The sequence below is a fragment of the Gopherus evgoodei genome, chromosome 6, assembly GCF_007399415.2.
Source record: "Gopherus evgoodei ecotype Sinaloan lineage chromosome 6, rGopEvg1_v1.p, whole genome shotgun sequence".
Classification (NCBI taxonomy): Eukaryota; Metazoa; Chordata; order Testudines; family Testudinidae; genus Gopherus; species Gopherus evgoodei.
Window position 1 is genome coordinate 54862001 of NC_044327.1, and position 19403 is coordinate 54881403.

Consider the following 19403-nt stretch of genomic DNA (forward strand, 5'->3'; position numbering starts at 1 on the left):
CCAGATCCAGCAAAATGCAAGTATATGCTTACATCACACTGATTTCAATGGAACTTAAGAATGTGTTTGTCATAAACAGATAGCTAAGGTTAATGTCTCTTTCACCTGAAACACCTGACCAGAGAACCAATCAGGAAACCGGATTTTTTCAACCTTGGGTGGAGGGAAGTGTGTCTCTGAGTCTTTTGTCTGTCTGCCTGTTTCCTCTGAGCTTTGGAGAAGTAGTTCTATTTTCTAGTCTTCTGTTTCTAAGTGTAAGGACAAAGAGATCAGATAGTAAGTTCTATGGTTTCTTTTCTTTGGTATTTGCATGAATATAAGTGCTGGAAATGCTTTGATTTGTATTCTTTTTGAATAAGGCTGTTTATTCAATATTCTTTTAAGCAATGACCCTGTGTTGTATCATCTTAATACAGAGAGAACATTTGTATTTTTTCTTTCTTTTTTTATATAAAGTTTTCTTTTAAGACCTGTTGGAGTTTTTCTTTACTTCAGGGAAATTAAGTCTGTACTCACCAGGGAATTGGTGGGAGGAAGAAATCAGGGGAAAGCTGTGTGTTGGATGCTAGCCTGATTTGCATTTCCTCTGGGTGAAGAGGAAAGTGCTTTGTTCCAGGATTGGGAACGGAGAGGGGGACTCACTCTGCGTAGTTTCACAGAGCTTGTGTCTGTGTATCTCTCCAGGAGCACCTGGAGGGGGGAAGGGAATCAGGATTATTTCCCTTTGTTGTGAGACTCAAGGGATTTGGGTCTTGTGGTCCCCAGGGAAGGTTTTTCAGGGGGACCAGAGTGCCCCAAAACACTCTAATTTTTTGGGTGGTGGCAGCAGTACCAGGTCCAAGCTGGTAACTAAGCTTGGAGGTTTTCATGCTAACCCCCAAATTTTGGACGCTAAGGTCCAGAATCTGGGAATAAGGTTATGATATGGTGGCAGCGGTGGGATATAGACAGAATCCAGAAGCCAGTAGGAATATTATATTTTTCTTTTCTCTGCTAAGGGCTTTTTAGCAGAGAGAAACAGTTTGGTTTTAAAAGGGAACCAGAGAGAATTTTTTTTTTCTCTGTTCTCTCTAGCAGTTTGTGGCGTGCATAGTAAGCAAGAAGCCATTAGCAGACTATTGACAGTCTATTGTCACACAATAGCACTCCCATTGAGAGTCATACCAGCACTCTATATGCATGCAAATAAAGTGGTTTTTCTGGTTTCCCTTCATTGAACATTAGCTAGAGAGAAAAGGAAAAAAGCACTGTTGCTAGGCAGGACTTCAGGAGGGCACAGAGAGCCTGCAGTTCAGAAAATAAACACCGGAGGGCACCCCAACACAAGAAAACAGGAACCATGACTTCTAAGGCAAAGATTGACGCCGAAGAACAATCAAAGACGCTGAACACAGGCGACAGATGGAGATGAAAGAAAAGGAAGAAAGCCTCAAACTGGCAGCCTTCCAAAGAGAACAGGCAGCCCAAGAGGCAGCACACAAAAGAAAACTTTATATAAAAAAAGAAAGAAAAAATACAAATGTTCTCTCTGTATTAAGATGATACAACACAGGGTCAATTGCTTAAAAGAATATTGAATAAACAGCCTTATTCAAAAGAATACAAATCAAAGCATTTCCAGCACTTATATTCATGCAAATACCAAAGAAAAGAAACCATAGAACTTACTATCTGATCTCTTTGTCCTTACACTTAGAAACAGAAGACTAGAAAATAGAACTACTTCTCCAAAGCTCAGAGGAAACAGGCAGACAGACAAAAGACTCAGAGACACACTTCCCTCCACCCAAGGTTGAAAAAATCCGGTTTCCTGATTGGTTCTCTGGTCAGGTGTTTCAGGTGAAAGAGACATTAACCCTTAGCTATCTGTTTATGACAGTGTTACATACTTGCTGACTCAGGGCTTCAAATGAGATAGAATGGCCTCAGAAACATTAGAATTGTAATATATCTGAGAATAAGAAACATGATATAGGTGGTACTGAATGCAAACATATAGGCCGTTGAAACGGAGGTTTTGTTTGGGTGTTGATGGTACATATGTGATGGTATGATACGTGGCATTGTGGTCTGTAGTTCTGTATACGTAGAGGAGTGTCATCCACCCTGGAAATGTAGAAGTGGTCTGATGGTACTATTATGAGAGCTGGCTGTAAAGGGTTGCTGGTGGAGAGATAATCAATATTGTTACAAAGTCAGAGTCAAGGTGTGTGGAACCATAAACAGTTAGACTTCTTTTTAAAGATGCAGCATTACAAAAGCTTTTTTTTTTTAAGTAACTCATATACCGTTACATCCTTAATCCTATCTTAATTACTGTTGTCTAGGAATTTTCTTGTTTTATACTATAATTGCTAAAGGGTATCTGGCATCCCGGCTATGCAGAAGTATTTACTCAAAATCTAGGAATACATCCTAGATGACAGCTCTGTTAATTAACCTATTTTGGGGTCCCATCTTCTAGACCTATGCCAAAATTCCACCAAAACCATACATGTGGACTTCAAATTTTTCAAGATGAGCATTGCCAATTTTATGAACTCCAGATAGAGGCTGTAGACTTTTAAGAAGTTCTAAAATCGGTTGTAAATAAATTAAACCTTGCAGCCCTTTACAAAAATGTTAGAGGCTCTAGCTCTTGTGGCAAACCCAGGACAAATAGCTACCAAAGGAGGGATAATAATTAGTCCCAGAGGGGCTATTCATTGAGGGGAGATAGCCATGGAGGAATAAGGTTCAGCTGGAACAGGGGTTGCCAGGGAACTAATTAGGTTCAGCTGGCCCAAATTGCTGGAGACCTTTTTAAACCCTCCCTCGCAGGGAGGCAGGGGGGGAGTGAGAGAAGCAGAGAAGCTGCCAGTGAGTAGGTGCAGCAAGACTCTGAATTCTTCCAGCCAGGAAGACTTGTGCTCTTCCCAGAAGGGGAGAAAAACAGAGCAAGGGACTGACTGAGAAAAGGGTCAGCCAGACCCTGCGGGACCAGGAAGGACTTTACTCTGCCCAAGCCTGTGTCTCCAGGGAAAAAGGGACTAAGCCAGCAGAGGAGAAACAGGTACTTTGCCACACTCTAGGACAGATGATTAAAACAAATTTATATGAATAGACCAAACCATTTCTGTATTTTCTTCCAAATAAATTTTAAGAAGATAAGACTTTTCCTAAAGATAAACTTTTTCAGATGTTCATATTTCTGAAATGTGTTGACCAACCTGAATTTTCAGAAAAAAATCTCCAATGGCAATATGCTCCCCCTCAAAAAAATTCAGACAGAAAGGACTTTTATTTTTAAAAAAAAGATGCGTGGATCATGATCAAAACTAGTTTTATAGTAAAAAGTAAGATAAACCTCAACTACAAAATTAGCTAATGGCTCCAAAATACATTCATAAAATTATAGAATATGAGGGTTGGAAGGGACCTCCGGAGGTCATCTAGTCCAACCTCCTGATGAAAGCAGGACCAATCCCCAACTAAGTCATCCCAGCCAGGGCTCTGTCAAACCTGACCTTAAAACCTCTAAGGAAGGAGATTCCACCACCACCCATTCCAGTGCTTCACGACCCTCCTAGTGTAAAAGATTTCTTAATATCCTAATATTCAACCTAAACCTCCCCCATTGCAACTTGAGACTATTACTCCTTGTTCTGTCATCTGGTACCACTGTAAACAGTCTAGATCCATCCTCTTTGGAACTCCCTTTCAGGTAGTTGAAAGCAGCTATCAAATCCCTCCTCCCCCATTCTTCTCTTCTGCAGACTAAATAATCCCAGTTCTCTCAGCCTCTCTTCAGAAGTCATGTGCTCCAACCCCCTAATCATTTTTGTTGCCCTCCACTGGACTCTTTCCAATTTTTCCACATCCTTCTTGTAGTGTGGGGCCCCAAACTAGACACACTGCTCCAGATGAGGCCTCACCAATGTCGAATAGAGAGGAATGATCACATCCCTCGATCTGCTGGCAATATCCCTACTTATACAGCACAAAATGCCACTAGTCTTCTTGGCAACAAGGGCACGCTGTCAACTTGTATCCAGCTTCTTGTCCACTGTAACCCCCAGGTCCTTTTCTACAGAACTGCTGCCTAGCCATTCGATCCCTAGTCTGTAGCAGTGCAGGGACTTCTTCTATCTCAAGTGAAGGACTCTGCACTTGTCCTTGTTGAACCTCATCAGATTTCTTTTGGCCCAGTCCTCTAATTTGTCTAGGTCTCTCTGTATCGTATCCCTACCCTCCAGCGTATCTACCACTCCTCCCAGTTTAGTGTCATCTGCAAGTGAGAGAGAGAGAGAGAGAGAGAGAGAGAGAGAGAGAGAGAGAGAATCTGGTCTGTGTTACACTAGTACAATTCAGAATACTAAGGTGAAACACTGGAGCAACAGAGACCAGAACATGGCCCAACATACTGTAACCTAACTCTTTGGTATGATTTACAGCACAGTATGAAAGCACACTCCCAATAGTCCATTGTACACCAATTTCAGTACATCTGTTCTGTTTAGGTTCTTATACTGTGTCCACCACTGTGGCACTTGAGCATTTTCTAGTAGCCTATTAGGCAGTGTAACTAGTATGTGACACATGGTTCTTCCTCTCCTTTTTTGTTCCCTTCCTTTCCCCATAGGAAATATTGTGTGAGGATTTTTTATTTAAATTTATGTATGTGCTAATGCTTGTGTTCTTACAAAGCTTCACTGGCTGATTGTTATCTGGTAAGCAGCCACTAGGGTTTACTTTTAGAATACACTGGTTTACAATTTTTGAGAAGTCGTCTGCTTCAGAGATAAAATGTGATATTTATTATGTATTTTGATGTGCTGAATTCAAATATAATAATTAAAACAACTGATTGGCTACCGTTTCTAAGATATTTAAGTTTTTACATTTTATGTCTATGTATATTGTGTAGATAGTAGAGTTTTAATCATAAATTGTAAACCTAGGTCTTTTCATGTGTTTATGGTTGCTTTACATGATAATATTTGACCTGTCCTGTTTATGTAAACACTTTAAAAATCAGCAAAAGGGTTATATAAATAAAATTTATTATGAAACAAAAGGCAAAAAACTATTATGTACATAGTTTAGTCCTATTCAGTGTCTACTCGGCGCTTCTTGGCTTGTCTCTTGTATTCATTAAATAGAGCATCTCTTGTCACTGTCCAGCAATAGACTGCAAGCATTGATGGGCTCCATTTGCCCTGATAGCGTTTCTCCATTGTTGCAATGTCCTGGTGAAATCGCTCACCATGCTCATCGCTCACTGCTCCGCAGTTCGGTGGAAAAAAATCTAGAGGAGAGTGCAAAAAATGTATCTTTAGTGACATGTTACAACCAAGGCTTTTGTATGCCTTGAGGAGGTTTTCCACCAACAACCTGTAGTTGTCTGCCTTGTTGTTTCAGAGAAAATTTATTGCCACTAACTGGTAGGCTTTCCATGCCATCTTTTCCTTGCCACACAGTGTATGGTCAAATGCATCATCTCGAAGAAGTTCACGAATCAGAGGACCAACAAAAGACACCTTCCTTTATCTTAGCTTCACTTAACCTTGGAAATTTTCCACGGAGGTACTTGAAAGCTGCTTGTGTTTTGTCAATGGCCTTGACAAAGTTCTTCATCAGACCCAGCTTGATGTGTAAGGGTGGTAACAAAATCTTCCTTGATTCAACAAGTGGTGGATGCTGAACACTTTTTCCTCTCAGGCTCCAATGACTGTCGGAGTGGCCAATCTTTCTTGATGTAGTGGGAATCTCTTGCACGACTATCCCATCCACAGAGAAAAACAGCAAGTACTTTGTGTATCCAGTCTACAGACAAAGCAAGAGAGCAACAACCTCAAATCGCCACAAAGCTGCCACTGATGTTGGTCATAGTTTATGCTCCTCAAAAGTTGTTTCATGTTGTCATAGATTTCCTTCATATGGACTGCATGACCAACTAGAATTGATGGCAAAACATTGCCATTATGCAGCAAAACAGCTTTAAGACTCGTCTTCGATGAATCAATGAACAGTCTCCACTCATTTGGATCATGAACAATGTTGAGGGTTGCCATCACACCATCGATGTTGTTGCAGGCTATAAGATCACCTTCATGAAGAAGAATGGGACAAGATCCTTTTGACGGTAACGGAACATGGAAACCCTAACATCACCTGTCAGGAGATTCCACTGCTGTAGTCTGGAGCCCAACAGCTCTGCCTTACTCTTGGGTAGTTCCAAATCCCTGACAAGGTCATTCAGTTCACCTTGTGTTATGAGGTGTGGTTCAGAGGAGGAGGATGGGAGAAAATGTGGGTCCTGTGACACTGATGGTTCAGGACCAGAAGTTTCATCCTCTTCCTCTTCCTCGTCTGACTCAAGTGAGAATGTTTCTGGTGCATCAGGAACCGGCAGTCCTTCTCCGTGGGGTACTGGGCGTATAGCTGATGGAAAGTTTGGATAATGCACAGTCCACTTTTTCTTCTTTGACACACCTTTCTTTCTCAACTGGAGGCACCATGCAGAAGTAACAATTGCTGGTATGATCTGTTGGCTCTCTCCAAATCATTGGCACTGCAAAAGGCATAGATTTCCTTTTCCTGTTTAACCACTGGTGAAGATTTGTTGAACAAGTGTTGCAGCATTTGTGTGGGGCCCACCTCTTGTCCTGATCTCCAGTTTTGCAGCCAAAATCAAGGTGATAGGCTTTCTTAACCATAGTAGTTATACTGCGCTTTTGTGATGCAAAAGTCACTTCACCACAAACATAGCACAAGTTATCTGCACTGTTCACACAGTATGAGGAATCTGCTCACTTTGACTAAACAGAAATGTGTCCCTTTGCAAAATCAAACACTGACAAATAAGAGAGCACGACACTGTATGATTTCTAGAACTGATATAGGGCAATTTGTTCAGCAGAGTGATGTAAGCTTCATTATGATTGCATCATCCATGACTTCTAGGAATAACATGATGCAATTCACACCATGTATGACGCAATACCAGCTTCAGATTGCATCATTCATTGTTTTGCCTAAAAGCAAGTACTGTCCAAACCCAGTCATAGATTTATTCCTAGATCCAGTCAAGATGTATTTTAGTCATTTCTGGTTTAAATTGAGATCCCTTCCCTTTATAACTCACTTATTCTCCGCCATTCCCAAGTCAAGGGTCGTATATACTGACCCAATAGCATATCTTGAAAACTAGAGCCAATCAACAATTTAAGCATCATTTTCGTTCTCAGTGACCCAGAATTAGTAAAGTGGACAACATTTATTTCAGAAGCATTTTGGCTGTAGAGCAGTGATATCAAGAATTAACTTTTTGTTGGACCATGAAGATCTGCCTGACAATTTATTTCTGTCAACTCTTGGTAGGCAGGGGCTGGACCTGATGACGTCCCATGAAACACAGACAAGAGAACAGAAGGCTAGGTGTTCTGTACTAAGGGTATGTCTACACTGCAATTTAAAACCCGTGCTGGCCCATGCCAGCTGACTTGGGCTGGTGGGGCTCAGGCAAGGGGCTATTTAATGGCAGTGTAGATGTTTGGGCTTGGGTTGGAAGTTGGGGCTCTAAGACTCTGTGAGGTGAGAGGGTCCAATAGCTTAGGCTGCAGCCCGAGCCTGAATACCTACACTGCAATTAAGCAACACCTTAGCCTGAGCCAGCTGCACAGGCCAGCTGTAGGTGTCTAACTGCTGTGTAGAATACCCTAAGGGTCTACAACTTTGACCCAGCTCTTCCCCTTAGGATACAGAAAAATCCATCAATGGCACCTTGTTGGATGAGACAGAACTCTTTTTTTTTTCCATTTTAGTTTGTTTCATGCAGTTTATTTTTGTAGTTGGTTGTTTAACTACCAGTTGTCATTTGTATCTTGTGGGGACTTGATTGCCTTTTGAATTTTCTACTGTTACCTTACTGCTGTACAACACTCAGCTATAACCAAGTTAAAGTAATACAGTAATTTAGACTAAATTCCTGATATAGCACACAAAAGAGAGTCTTATATTTCATAATGTCTTTAAAGTCATAATTCCTGGGCTACTTAGATGTTATGGTATTTTCAAATAAACATTTTAGTAGGAAACATTTTTAAAGATATAGCTTTTGGGCAACGATGGTTTCTCTGTTGGTGCTTTAACAAATGAAAAGAATATATTAGGACTTTGAACCCAAAACAAGTATTGGGATACCTGTAAAATGTGCACTTTTACAATGTCATCTAAGATATAAAACTTTGAAAGACTAAATTTGCACAGCAATGAAATATTGTTTGGCAGGAACTTCTATTTAATTACCTGCTCTTCAGAAGAACTCTGCACATACACTCCTATGAGATCCATAAATAATTGGGGAAACTGTCATTCTTAAAGAATCAGGAAAGCTTCATTTGCCATTCTGAGACTTCTTATTACTTGGTAAATTCAAATGGGGCTGGGAAATTACAAGCAAATGGTATCGGTTTTCTAAGCTTTTTTCTATAGTGCTACATAACTATGTTGACTCAGGGCTGGTGCTTCAATTTAGGCGACCTAGGCAATGCCTAGGGAGCCAGGATTATTGGGGGGGCAGCATTTTGCTGGGGGGGCGGCAGGTGGCTTCGGTGGACCTGCCGCAGGCCTTGCCTGTGGAGGGTCCGTTTGGTCCCATGGCTTCAGTAGACCTGCCGCAGGCATTCCTGCGGACGGTCCGCTGGTCCCGCGGCTCGGTGGACCTCCCACAGACATGCCTGCAGCAGCTCCACCAGAGCGGGGACCATCGGACCCTCTGCAGGAACAGCTGTGGCAGGTCCACCAGAGCCGCGGGGACTGTCGGCGGGATGGCGACATGGCCGTGCGCTAGGGCGCCAAAAACACTGGCGCGATCCTGTGTTGACTTCAAGCTAATAAAAAGTATCTCCATCTGCTGCAAAGATACCTTATTTCTGAAATGACCAAGTTCAATCTATCTCAAGCAAAATTCACCTATAAAATACTCCATTTCAACATAATGGATAAACTGGAGCCCAGTCTATAGATACAAGAAAAGCGGTTGATCCTTTTCTGATCACACTTCAGTTAAATAGTCTGCAAAACAAGCAAAAAAGATTTGAGGTAAACTAAAACTGGAAATACTAGCTTTTGTTTTCCACTTTACATGCAATCAGTGTCACAAGGACATTTTTCTAGCTGCCATCAATCTTCTAGAAACAGTGACTGCAAATGCAAGATTTTATGTAGCACATGTGTTGTACACTTGTGGACTTCTGAGGTGGTATCAGAGGCAATGTAACCTGAAAAATCGGGCAACACAGTCCATAGTACAATAATGAGATTCAGGTGCATAAGAAACTAATGTTTGAAAAGTTCAATCTTCAGTGCAGACATAGAAGAAATATTGCCTCCAGGGAATGCAACTGATAATTTACTATAAAAGGAAGAATGCATTCATAAAACAACCTGCAAATGGTACTGTATCTACATGTGCACAATCACCCCTGCAGTTCCCCTGAACCAGTGGTTTCCTCCAAATTTACAGGACTTACTTTTTGAGTACAGAATATTTTTCCTTAGAAATAGACTCATAGACTCATAGACTCTAGGACTGGAAGGGACCTCGAGAGGTCATCGAGTCCAGTCCCCTGCCCTCATGGCAGGACCAAATATGTCTAGATCATTCCTAATAGACATTTATCTAACCTACTCTTAAATATCTCCAGAGATGGAGATTCCACAACTTCCCTAGGCAATCTATTCCAGTGTCTAACTACCCTGACAGTTAGGAACTTTTTCCTAATGTCCAACCTAAATCTCCCTTGCTGCAGTTTAAGCCCATTGCTTCTTGTTCTATCACTGGAGGCTAAGGTGAACAAGTTTTCTCCCTCCTCCTGATGACACCCTTTTAGATACCTGAAAATAGCAACTAGATTTGTTAATTAGATCTGTGTATAAGTTACAATAATTTTAAATTACCACTTTAGGAGCTTTGTTTGATGATTTTAACTTCATTTAGATCCGTCTAACAAAAAATCCAGATGTACGAGTTGAAAATTAGCTCCCCTCTAGATAATTCCAAAATCTAAGACAGACTATTTGATTTAGCAACATTATTAGTCAGTGTAATTTCTAGCTATACTATAGTTGTTTTCATATATTATTTTTTCATCCAATTAATGTTCATAAATGTATTTTCCCTATGAATATTGATGAGTGTAATTTTGTTGTGACAATTCTTTTTAAATGAAGAATCAGTTGTACAATGTATTTTTGCAGGAACAGACATCTACAAGAAGTGGACCGAAAAAGAAATCTTCAAAAGCTCATCCTGCTACACAACTCAATAACAGCCTCTTTGGGACAGGGAAAGAGAAGAAATGGTGGACTGCCAAAAGGGAGATGTGCCCCCTAACCAAAGCTCCTCTATGGACTTGAGAGGTGTCCCTGTTTCCCTACTCTCTCTCTTCAGGGAGCCCAGGAGAATGAGAGAGACCCTGGGACTGGTAGGAAGACCTGAGTAACAAAGAGGAAGGAATTTTCCCACACACATGCCCTTCAGCAAGACCAGTGAAGAATAGGACAAGACAGGGGAAGTAGACAAATGGCCCTTCATAGGGCCAACCTAGAGCAAGGAACAGCCTGGCCAGGAAGGGGAAGGAACCACTCTCTCCACTGCTCCTCTATGGACAAGGGGTAGATTCAGTTTTCAGCTGGTAGAAGAACAAGTTGGTAATATTGTTTTAAAAGGGACACAAACAACTCGAAAAATTACTTCCATCTGAAAATTTTGAACCTACTGTTACAAATAACCCTTACCAGAACAGACAAGAACTAGGAAAAAAACAAAACGGTTCTCTCTCTGCCTCCCTCCTGTTTTCCATAGCACCTGTCAGTAGTAGCAAGTAGTTTTTCAGTTTGCATACTTTTGCCCCCAAATCATGAATTGTCCTTAAAATAATGAGATTTGATTTAAATAATAAATGTTTGATTCTTTTTATTTGCCTTCTTGTTCCTGAGCCTTTAGGATACACTTGGATCAGGTTTCTGAGCTTTCCTCTGCAACCATAAGGGATAGAAACATTTTTTTTAAAAGATCAGTTTCTCATACAATCTCTTGATTCCAGCAGCTGTGACTTTAGGAAAGATATCAAATATTGCAAGACTCACGATAAAATCATGAAAGTTGGCAACACTGAAATCAACACACAAGTAATGGATCTATGTTGTTTTACAGCATGCAAGGATCTAGCCCTATTGTTTTATACGAAAGTGAATTCAGTCAAGAAGGAGAGAACTGGAATTGCTATGAATTTGCACAATGTATGATCAAAACATGGCTCAAAGACTACTAGCTACAGCAAAATTTTCCAGGCTCTTACAGCTTTAGTGCAATCCTTCATAAAAAAAATTGAAAATCAGAAGATAAAAAAAAATCTATATTCTAAAATGCGAAATATTTCAGGAAATTTAGTAGCCTTCATAGCCTTCAAAACATTACCATTTAGTTCACTTTTCAAAACTATAGAATAAAAGCAGGGGGTTTGGTTGACTGCCAAGTGTCCAACAGAATACAAACTGCTTCCTTCCTTCTGCCTCTTTTTTTACTAAAATCTCAGATTCCAAGATTCACAAATCTCTTAAAATGATGTCTCTATCTATACTGAATTTTCTCCCCATGCATATATACATTTTCACCTGGAGATTTGTGTTACATTCAGAGCACCCATACCACAAACGTGGACCAGTTGTTCCTGAATCTAAAGCATAATTACATATTTCAAGGACGGACAATAAATTTTGCATACGCACTTTTTTGGGGAGGGGGATTCGTAAACAGAGCTTTAAATTGTAAATTATCACACAAAAACCGTAAAAAATCCCATATTTCTAAGACACAATGAATAAAATACTTTAAGAAGCAGTATTCAACATAGAATCTTGTGCAAAACAAGATAGGGGGGCTCTTAAAACTTTGGTTTCCTTGCCATACAAATACATTCAAATCTAGATTATATAACTCAATACTGGCATTTATTCACCTAGGTAAATATGTACTCATGTCAAACCTAAAATAACATTTTGAGCAGTGATGGCATTTAATGAATAAATACTAAATCCAACAATTATCTGTCTAGAGCCCACTCACTGGAAGAATTAGAGTCTGACATGACAATACCCATCAGTTAATACAACCTATTGTTTAATAGTCCTCCTTCAAGGTTCCTTTCTCATGTTCTCCATTTTGTTATTGGGTATCATGATGAAAAACACAACCTGTAAGAATGTAAGGTGAATGACACGGATGGTTACATTAATGTTTCACAGTGAGCTGCCTTATCACTCTCCTTGCCACACAAGATAATAATGTGTATTTTGATGTGTCTATATTTTTTGTAATTTTTGGACAGCTGGGAATTGTTCAGCTGATATTATATTAGCATTTTTCATTGACTTCCTTTGGCAAATGCTGTAATTTATAACATATTAAGCATTCCTGGAATGTACCGTCTTTTTTTGCCTGCAAACATGTTATGTGAAGATTTATTGTAAGATCAAACTTCTCTTGCTTACCTTCTATCGAACTTTTGCTCACCATCTAATCTAAACCTAAAATCAGCTTTGTGGTTTACAGAACCTAGTAAAAGCAAAATCAAAGATGTTAAATTAAGACACTCATGCACTTAAGGGTGTCCTCCTGCCCCAAGAGTTACATCTAGCTCTATAATCCTCAAACACTTATGTAACGATCTTGCTCCTAGTCAGGCAGAGATGTCGTACACTGTAGAAGCATAGTCCCAACCTCCAAGAAAAGGGCAAAAAGTTATAATTAGTCTTCAGCACCATTCCAAAGGCTAATTAACAGATTAACACTGATTTTAGCTAGAAAGAAATCTGTCCTAACTATATGCTATGCCCCACAGTACTCTATACTCTGCCTGGGGGAAATAATAGACTTGTTTTATAAAAACGAATAATAGTCAGATCACAAGGAAACTTCATATCTGAGCCACTTCTTTGGGAACTAAGAATTCATTTGGCACATGACAACAGTTGGAACAACAGGAGACGGACCACCCTGTCTTCTGTACCTTGAGGATAACAGCTTCCATTTTTTTAAACTCCCCTCTTTTTCCCAGGCAGGAGTGCAGCAGCCCCAGAAATAGCTGAGGAACATATTCAGTAAACTGTGACCTCACCTCCCTACTGATTTTCAGATTCTGAAATTGAGGCTGTGATACTCCATGTAGCCCCAACCCCCAGAAATGAATCAAAAGAGCACTGCCCATGAGCTAAACAGCAATAAAACAGTCTCCAAAGCTTCATTCTTTCTGCCTGTATCCTCACCAGTCCTCCACAATGGCACTATTGTTTACAACTGGACAAAGGACTACTCAATGGCTCCTTGTTTCTCTCCCTATAGCACTAAGATTACCAATCTCTCAGGATTCCATTTGAAATATTCTAAAGCAAAACTATGTCACCATCACTTCACAATATGCTACCTCAGCCCCTGGAAAGCTGAGCATTCTTGCCACTCTAGGTATCAGCACATTACTAGTTCTACCAGTACTGCCAATCAGGCAGGACCACCCCCCATCAATACAAATTAAAGAGACGATATAAACATCAGAAACATCAGCCAATGTCCGTCTGGGTACAGTCAGTCACCTCCTACAGTACCAATAAGAAAGATCTTTATATAGATCAACTCTACATCAACAGACAACAAACTTTAAACTTTCCATGTATTTATCACCAATTAATCGCCTCACTTGGTTTGCATCAAGAATTTGGTTTATTGACCCTGCAGGTCCAGTACTAGCTCATCTGGTTTGCTGACCTACCTGTATAGACCACAGGACTCAGGCCCAGAGACAACAAATCTGAAACAAAATAGAAGGTAAAGCTTAATTGAAAGAAAAAATGCTTTGAGCACATCTTCTTTATATGTGAAATCCAGGCACAAGACTATTTCAAGCATCTTATTAATTTACAGATCTCCAGATACCAAAAGATTTCCAACTGACCTGACAGAAATGCAGGCAAAATGATCATTAAATTCAGAAGACTCATCATAGTGAGAGATTTCAATATCCATGAAAACTATGCCTCAGATGCAACAGCATTAAGCTTCCCATCTGAACCCTCCATGTAAGATTTGCTATGGGTAGTCTCCAGAACCAGACCTACTAGCCTGTACTCTGGGACAAAGTATCCTCAACCTGATGTAGATATAAGAAATGTAAGAGCTTCCTGGTCAGATAACTTTTTCCTTCAGATGAAAATAACTGTTCCCCCATCACAAGGCAAGAAGAAACAAGCACCGTGAATCAACTCTTGCCAACTTCCAAAAAACGTACTTATACAAAAAAAAGCCTTATCCAACCTAAGTGGCCAACAAGTGGAAGAAACAGAGAGCACTATCAGTCCCTGACCACTAAGATAGACACTACAATCCTGAAGTGCCCCATCCAGCTCTACCACATAGACGCATATCTTTGGGATGAAAACTCAGTAAGGAACAACGCTAGAGTCAATGACAAACAATCTAAGTCATAAGGAACATCTTTAAATGCTACTGCTGTGAATCAGGCAAAATGTTCCTACTACTCTTTAATCCTGTACCTTATAGGGCAAAGTCACACCCTACAAAACTTTTCTTTTCTGTAAATTCAAAGTGGTTAAACAGCCACCTGTGCTGTCTTAATTTTGTTGAATCTATCTGTAAACTGAACAATTGTGACTACACTTGAACTGTCATTATGGGTGCTAGGAGCCAAATTCTGACCTGGGGCAAAATGATATCACTCCACTGACAGTAATGAATCTTTGCCCACCTAACTAGGTCTCATTATGTAACCTTGATGTCCAACATGGCACATCTCAGTTCTCCTACCAGAGCTAGTACTGAAGAGCTGTCCTACTAGCATGGACAGTGCCATCAGCTACTGCAGTAAATGTGTACTTGGTACACAGTTGAGACTTCTGTCAAACTGGTGATCAAAATGGGTGTCTCACTGGTGTGGGAAAAGAGTCACCTGAGTTCAAGTTCTACTTTACAATCTGACCTTGGTCAGGACACTGAACACTATATGCTTGGATAGGAGTATATTGTCTTCTGGGGTTGACTCAGTCTCTAACATGGTGAGGAAACTGTTTACAGCAGGTGCCATTAAACTGGATATCTGACCCCTAAAGTAGTTACATTTATTAAATTTGAGTATGCCCCATTATAGGCATAGTGAATATAGCAAGTACCACATAAGGGTACATGTAGTGCAATAAGTGTCCATTTTTAATTTGAACGGTGCAAAAAAGTCTTACACACTATTGAACATATTCTTGTGTGCTTCTAAAAGCTACACTAATCGGACATGTTGTATCTAAGGCATAATCTTTTTTATAATATCTACTCTGAAAAAAGAAACCTGCTACATTTAAAATAACTATAACATCCATTTTTAGTTTAATGTTCTTAATTCAATTTACTGGAAACACCATATGTAGGTGTTAAACTTCCCAAGGGAGTAAGAAAAATGGTTCGAAGAATCTGTTACAAATGAAAAGATTAGAAGTCAAAGTTTTTTCCACTTTGTTATATTGTTTTGTTAATGACAGACACAAATCCAGACTGTTTATCATAGCAATTTTAAACAGTTTTTATATTAAAGTAGTCATAAATATTCATCCGCAAATGTTGATGCATTCACTCAACATTACACATTTACACAATACTGACTTTATAAGAATATATATATGTTTTACATTATTACTTACCAACAGTATTCACATGGTTCATCTTTATGTACGCAGAAATCCTTCCTAGAATTGGGCGAGGGGGAAAAAAGAAAAATTTTAAGCAAGCCATACTGTTAGATCAGTAATGATTGTGTGACCCATTTGCACATATTTTGTATGGCTCAGTGAATAACTATAAGGCTCCATTATCTCAAAAAGGAGCATAGTGAAGAAAATGCTGGGATTAACGAGAACACTTTAATATTAGTTTATCCACAGAAAAGATTTAGGGTTAATCAGGTGACAAAAATGTACAGTAACTCCTCACTTAAAGTCGTCCCAGTTAATGTTGTTTCATTGTTACATTGCTAATCAATTAGGGAACATGCTCGTTTAAAAATGTGCAATGGTCCCTTCTAACGTCGTTTGGCAGCCGCCTGCTTTGTCCACTGCTTGCAGGAAGAGCAGCACATTGCAGCCAGCTGGTGGGTGCTTGGAACCAGGATGGACTGGCAGCCCCCCATCAGCTCCCCACTCCCCTAAGTTCCCTGTGTTGTAGTCGCCCAGCAGGCTATCAATAGCTGGCTGTTCAGCTGTCCCTCCACCCACTGCCATGTGCTGCTCCTGCCCTCTGCCTTGGAGCTGCTCCCAGAAACTCCCGCTTGCTGTGCAGGGGGCGACTAATGTCAGGGTGACCCCCTCCCCCCACTCCTGCACACCCTTTACCCCTTCTCCATATAGAACAGGGAGGGGACATAGACTGAGAGAGACAGAGAGAGCTTGGGGCAGCAGCCGCTGTCTCAACTTCCTGATCCACTTAAAAAGACAATGCACTTAAGAGTGGGTATCTTACTTAGGGGCAGTGTGCATCTCTCTCTCTCTCCCCCACACACAAGATGTGTATCTGTCTCTGACTGCTATGCTGTCTCCTTCCCTCATGTTCATGTGCCTTGTGAGAGAGGCTACATCAACAACGTGTTAACCCCTGAGGGCCTCAGCTGCAGTGCTAGTGTCATCATTTAGCAGCAAGGCACTCCCTGGGAAATATCTCTCCCTATTCACCCTCTAATTCACCACCTCACATCAAGCTTCACAATCATCATAGCTGTGAACAGTATTAAACTGTTTGTTTAAAACTTATACTGTGTGTGTATCTACACAATATACAGTTTTTTGTCTGGTGAAAAAAAATTCCCTGGAAGCTAACCCCACCATTTACATTAATTCTTATGGGAAAATTGGATTAGCTTAACATCATTTTGTTTAAAGTCACATTTTTCAGGAACATAACTACAATGTTGAGTGAGGAGTTACTGTACCTCACATTTAAACTACATAGATCATAACTCTTGGTTGTTTCACAATTCTCTGATCTCTTGAAATGTACTTCTAGTCAGTGGAGCCAGCTTTACCAAACTCTAATTCTCTTATTTTCCCGTTTAAGAAAAAAATATCAGTAATGCTTAAGATTACAAACCAAAGCAATATGTTTTATCAATATCAAAAGCATTAAATTAATGATGGTATTTGTGCCTTTTTAAGAGAATAAAATTGTTAAAATGAAGCATAATCTGAGGGCCGCCCAGAAGACTCAGGAGGCTTGGGGCAAAGCAATTTCGGGGGCCCCTTCCATAAAAAAAATGCAATACTATACAATACTATATTCTCATCATGGGGGCCCCTGCAGGGCGCGGTGTAAATTGTCCCACTTGCTCCTCGCCCCCACGGGCGGCCCTGGGAAAAATAAACCTTCTGCATCTCAGCATAAACCCAGTTTTGAGAACCTTTACAAGGTATCACTGGTTCTCAGCATCAGCTAAAAGGCACTAAAGCTCATTAAAAGGGTTGGACAAATATTTCTCGTGGGGGCCACTGTGGAGCCCGGGGCAAATTGCCCCACTTCCCCCCTCCTCTGGGCGGCCCTGATAATCTGAACATATGCTGGAAAAGATGCCAGTGCCAGTGCATCTTGTTCTAAAATAATAGAAAGCTTGCAGTTCAAGTCTTGTGTAGCTTCCCTGTAGTAAGGCTGACATAGCTGGCTACTACATATCAGTGTTTATTTGTGCCAATTCAGACAAGCTTTTACTCTCATGTTGATAAACTAGTCTGACACTATCACATCTGTTTTACTTGTTCTTAAAGAGAAATGGCTAGAAAAATGGACAAACATATCCAATGGCAGAGTGTGGCATCTTATTAATAAGATATTAGTATTTACAGGTAGGTTAATGAAAGGGACATTGATTTTAAAGCTAACTGATGCCAACTGATGTTTTTAAAGGAAATTTAGACAAGAGGGGAACATTTCAAAATGAAATATGAGTACTGAATTAGGTATGAAATAAAGTGAAAATATTTTTGTACTCAAGGGAAATCCTACAAATTGCTTTTAATTTTAAACACACACACACACACACACACACACACACACACACACACACACACACACACACACACACAGACTTGCATGTGTTATACCATGGGTAATACTCCTTTATACTTTTGAATGGACTGCTTAGGCCAGAGATGCCTCATATTATTTTAATACTCATTATGGTGTAGGTATATATTGCCACACCAATACGAGTTGGGTAACTCTTGAACTACTCAGTGAACAATTCTGCATAGTGCATGTGCAGCATACCTGGTTCCAACTGCAATTCAGGATACTAAATAGTTTCTGTGAATGACCCTATAGACATAATCCCTATATCCTCACATTCCAACAGAATGTTTTATCTTTCATTATTATGCAAAAGCCCTAAGTTTGCAACTGAGTGTGGCAATCAAGCTGTATTGTCTTCCATTGTACATTTCTACAATATAATGTTAGTTTATTATGAAAGTCCACCACGTAATCCATTAGGCAAACAGAATTTTTTTCCTACTATTACCGCACAACCTATCTAAATATCTTTTCAATGATCAGATAGTTGCTAGTGCATACAAGAGTATTTTTTGGTACTTGGGATGAGAGGGGAAGACAACAGAGCTACAACATTTTTACGAAAGCACCTACTGTAAACTAAGCGCAGGGGAATGGTCCTGCTTTGAGCAGGGGGTTGGATTAGATGATCTCCTGAGGTCCCTTCCAACCCTGATATTCTATGATTCTATGTAATAGTACTGGATTAAAAAAAAAACAAAAAAAAACCACTTTAAAATACAAATTTTTTATAGTGAAGACCACTCTCATATAGGTGATTTGGGTGCAAGAGCAGCCTTGAGAGACTAGCTGCACAGGCTGGTGAACTTCAGACACTTGATCAAAGCAATACCACTAGGGAAAGACAGCAGTAAACGAACAGCTTTGAGTTCTCCACTCATTTTCTCCTCGATAATTTAGGAATAGATAAGCAAAAAATAGAAGAGAAAAACACAAAGGAATACAGACCCCCCAGCATAATCTAGGAACCCATTTAGATGAACCTTGGGTTTGGAGCTAAAAATGGTGAAGAGAAAACTAATCAGATACAGGGATTCTTTTATTTTTTCTAACCTGCAATAGATCATATTAATGCACTGGGTTGTAATATAATTCTTTGTCTTATGCTATGTCACTCAAGGGACCTATTGCACTGTTAAGCAACATGGCAAAACCATAAGAAATATAGTACCTATGTTCAATCTTGTGTGCATGTGTATCAATAGTCTGAGGACCTAAGCACCTATTTCCTTGCTACCACACCTCCTTT

At 40.0% G+C, this 19403-nt stretch overlaps 1 protein-coding gene across 1 annotated transcript in view; it reads right to left on the reverse strand.

The window, feature by feature from the left end:
- Positions 1-19403, reverse strand: part of ADAMTS19 (ADAM metallopeptidase with thrombospondin type 1 motif 19) — a 271247-nt gene that overhangs the window by 147181 nt on the left and 104663 nt on the right. The window contains 1 exon segment of the mRNA XM_030567704.1: positions 15754-15789. Coding sequence (XP_030423564.1) covers positions 15754-15789 — 36 coding nt within the window.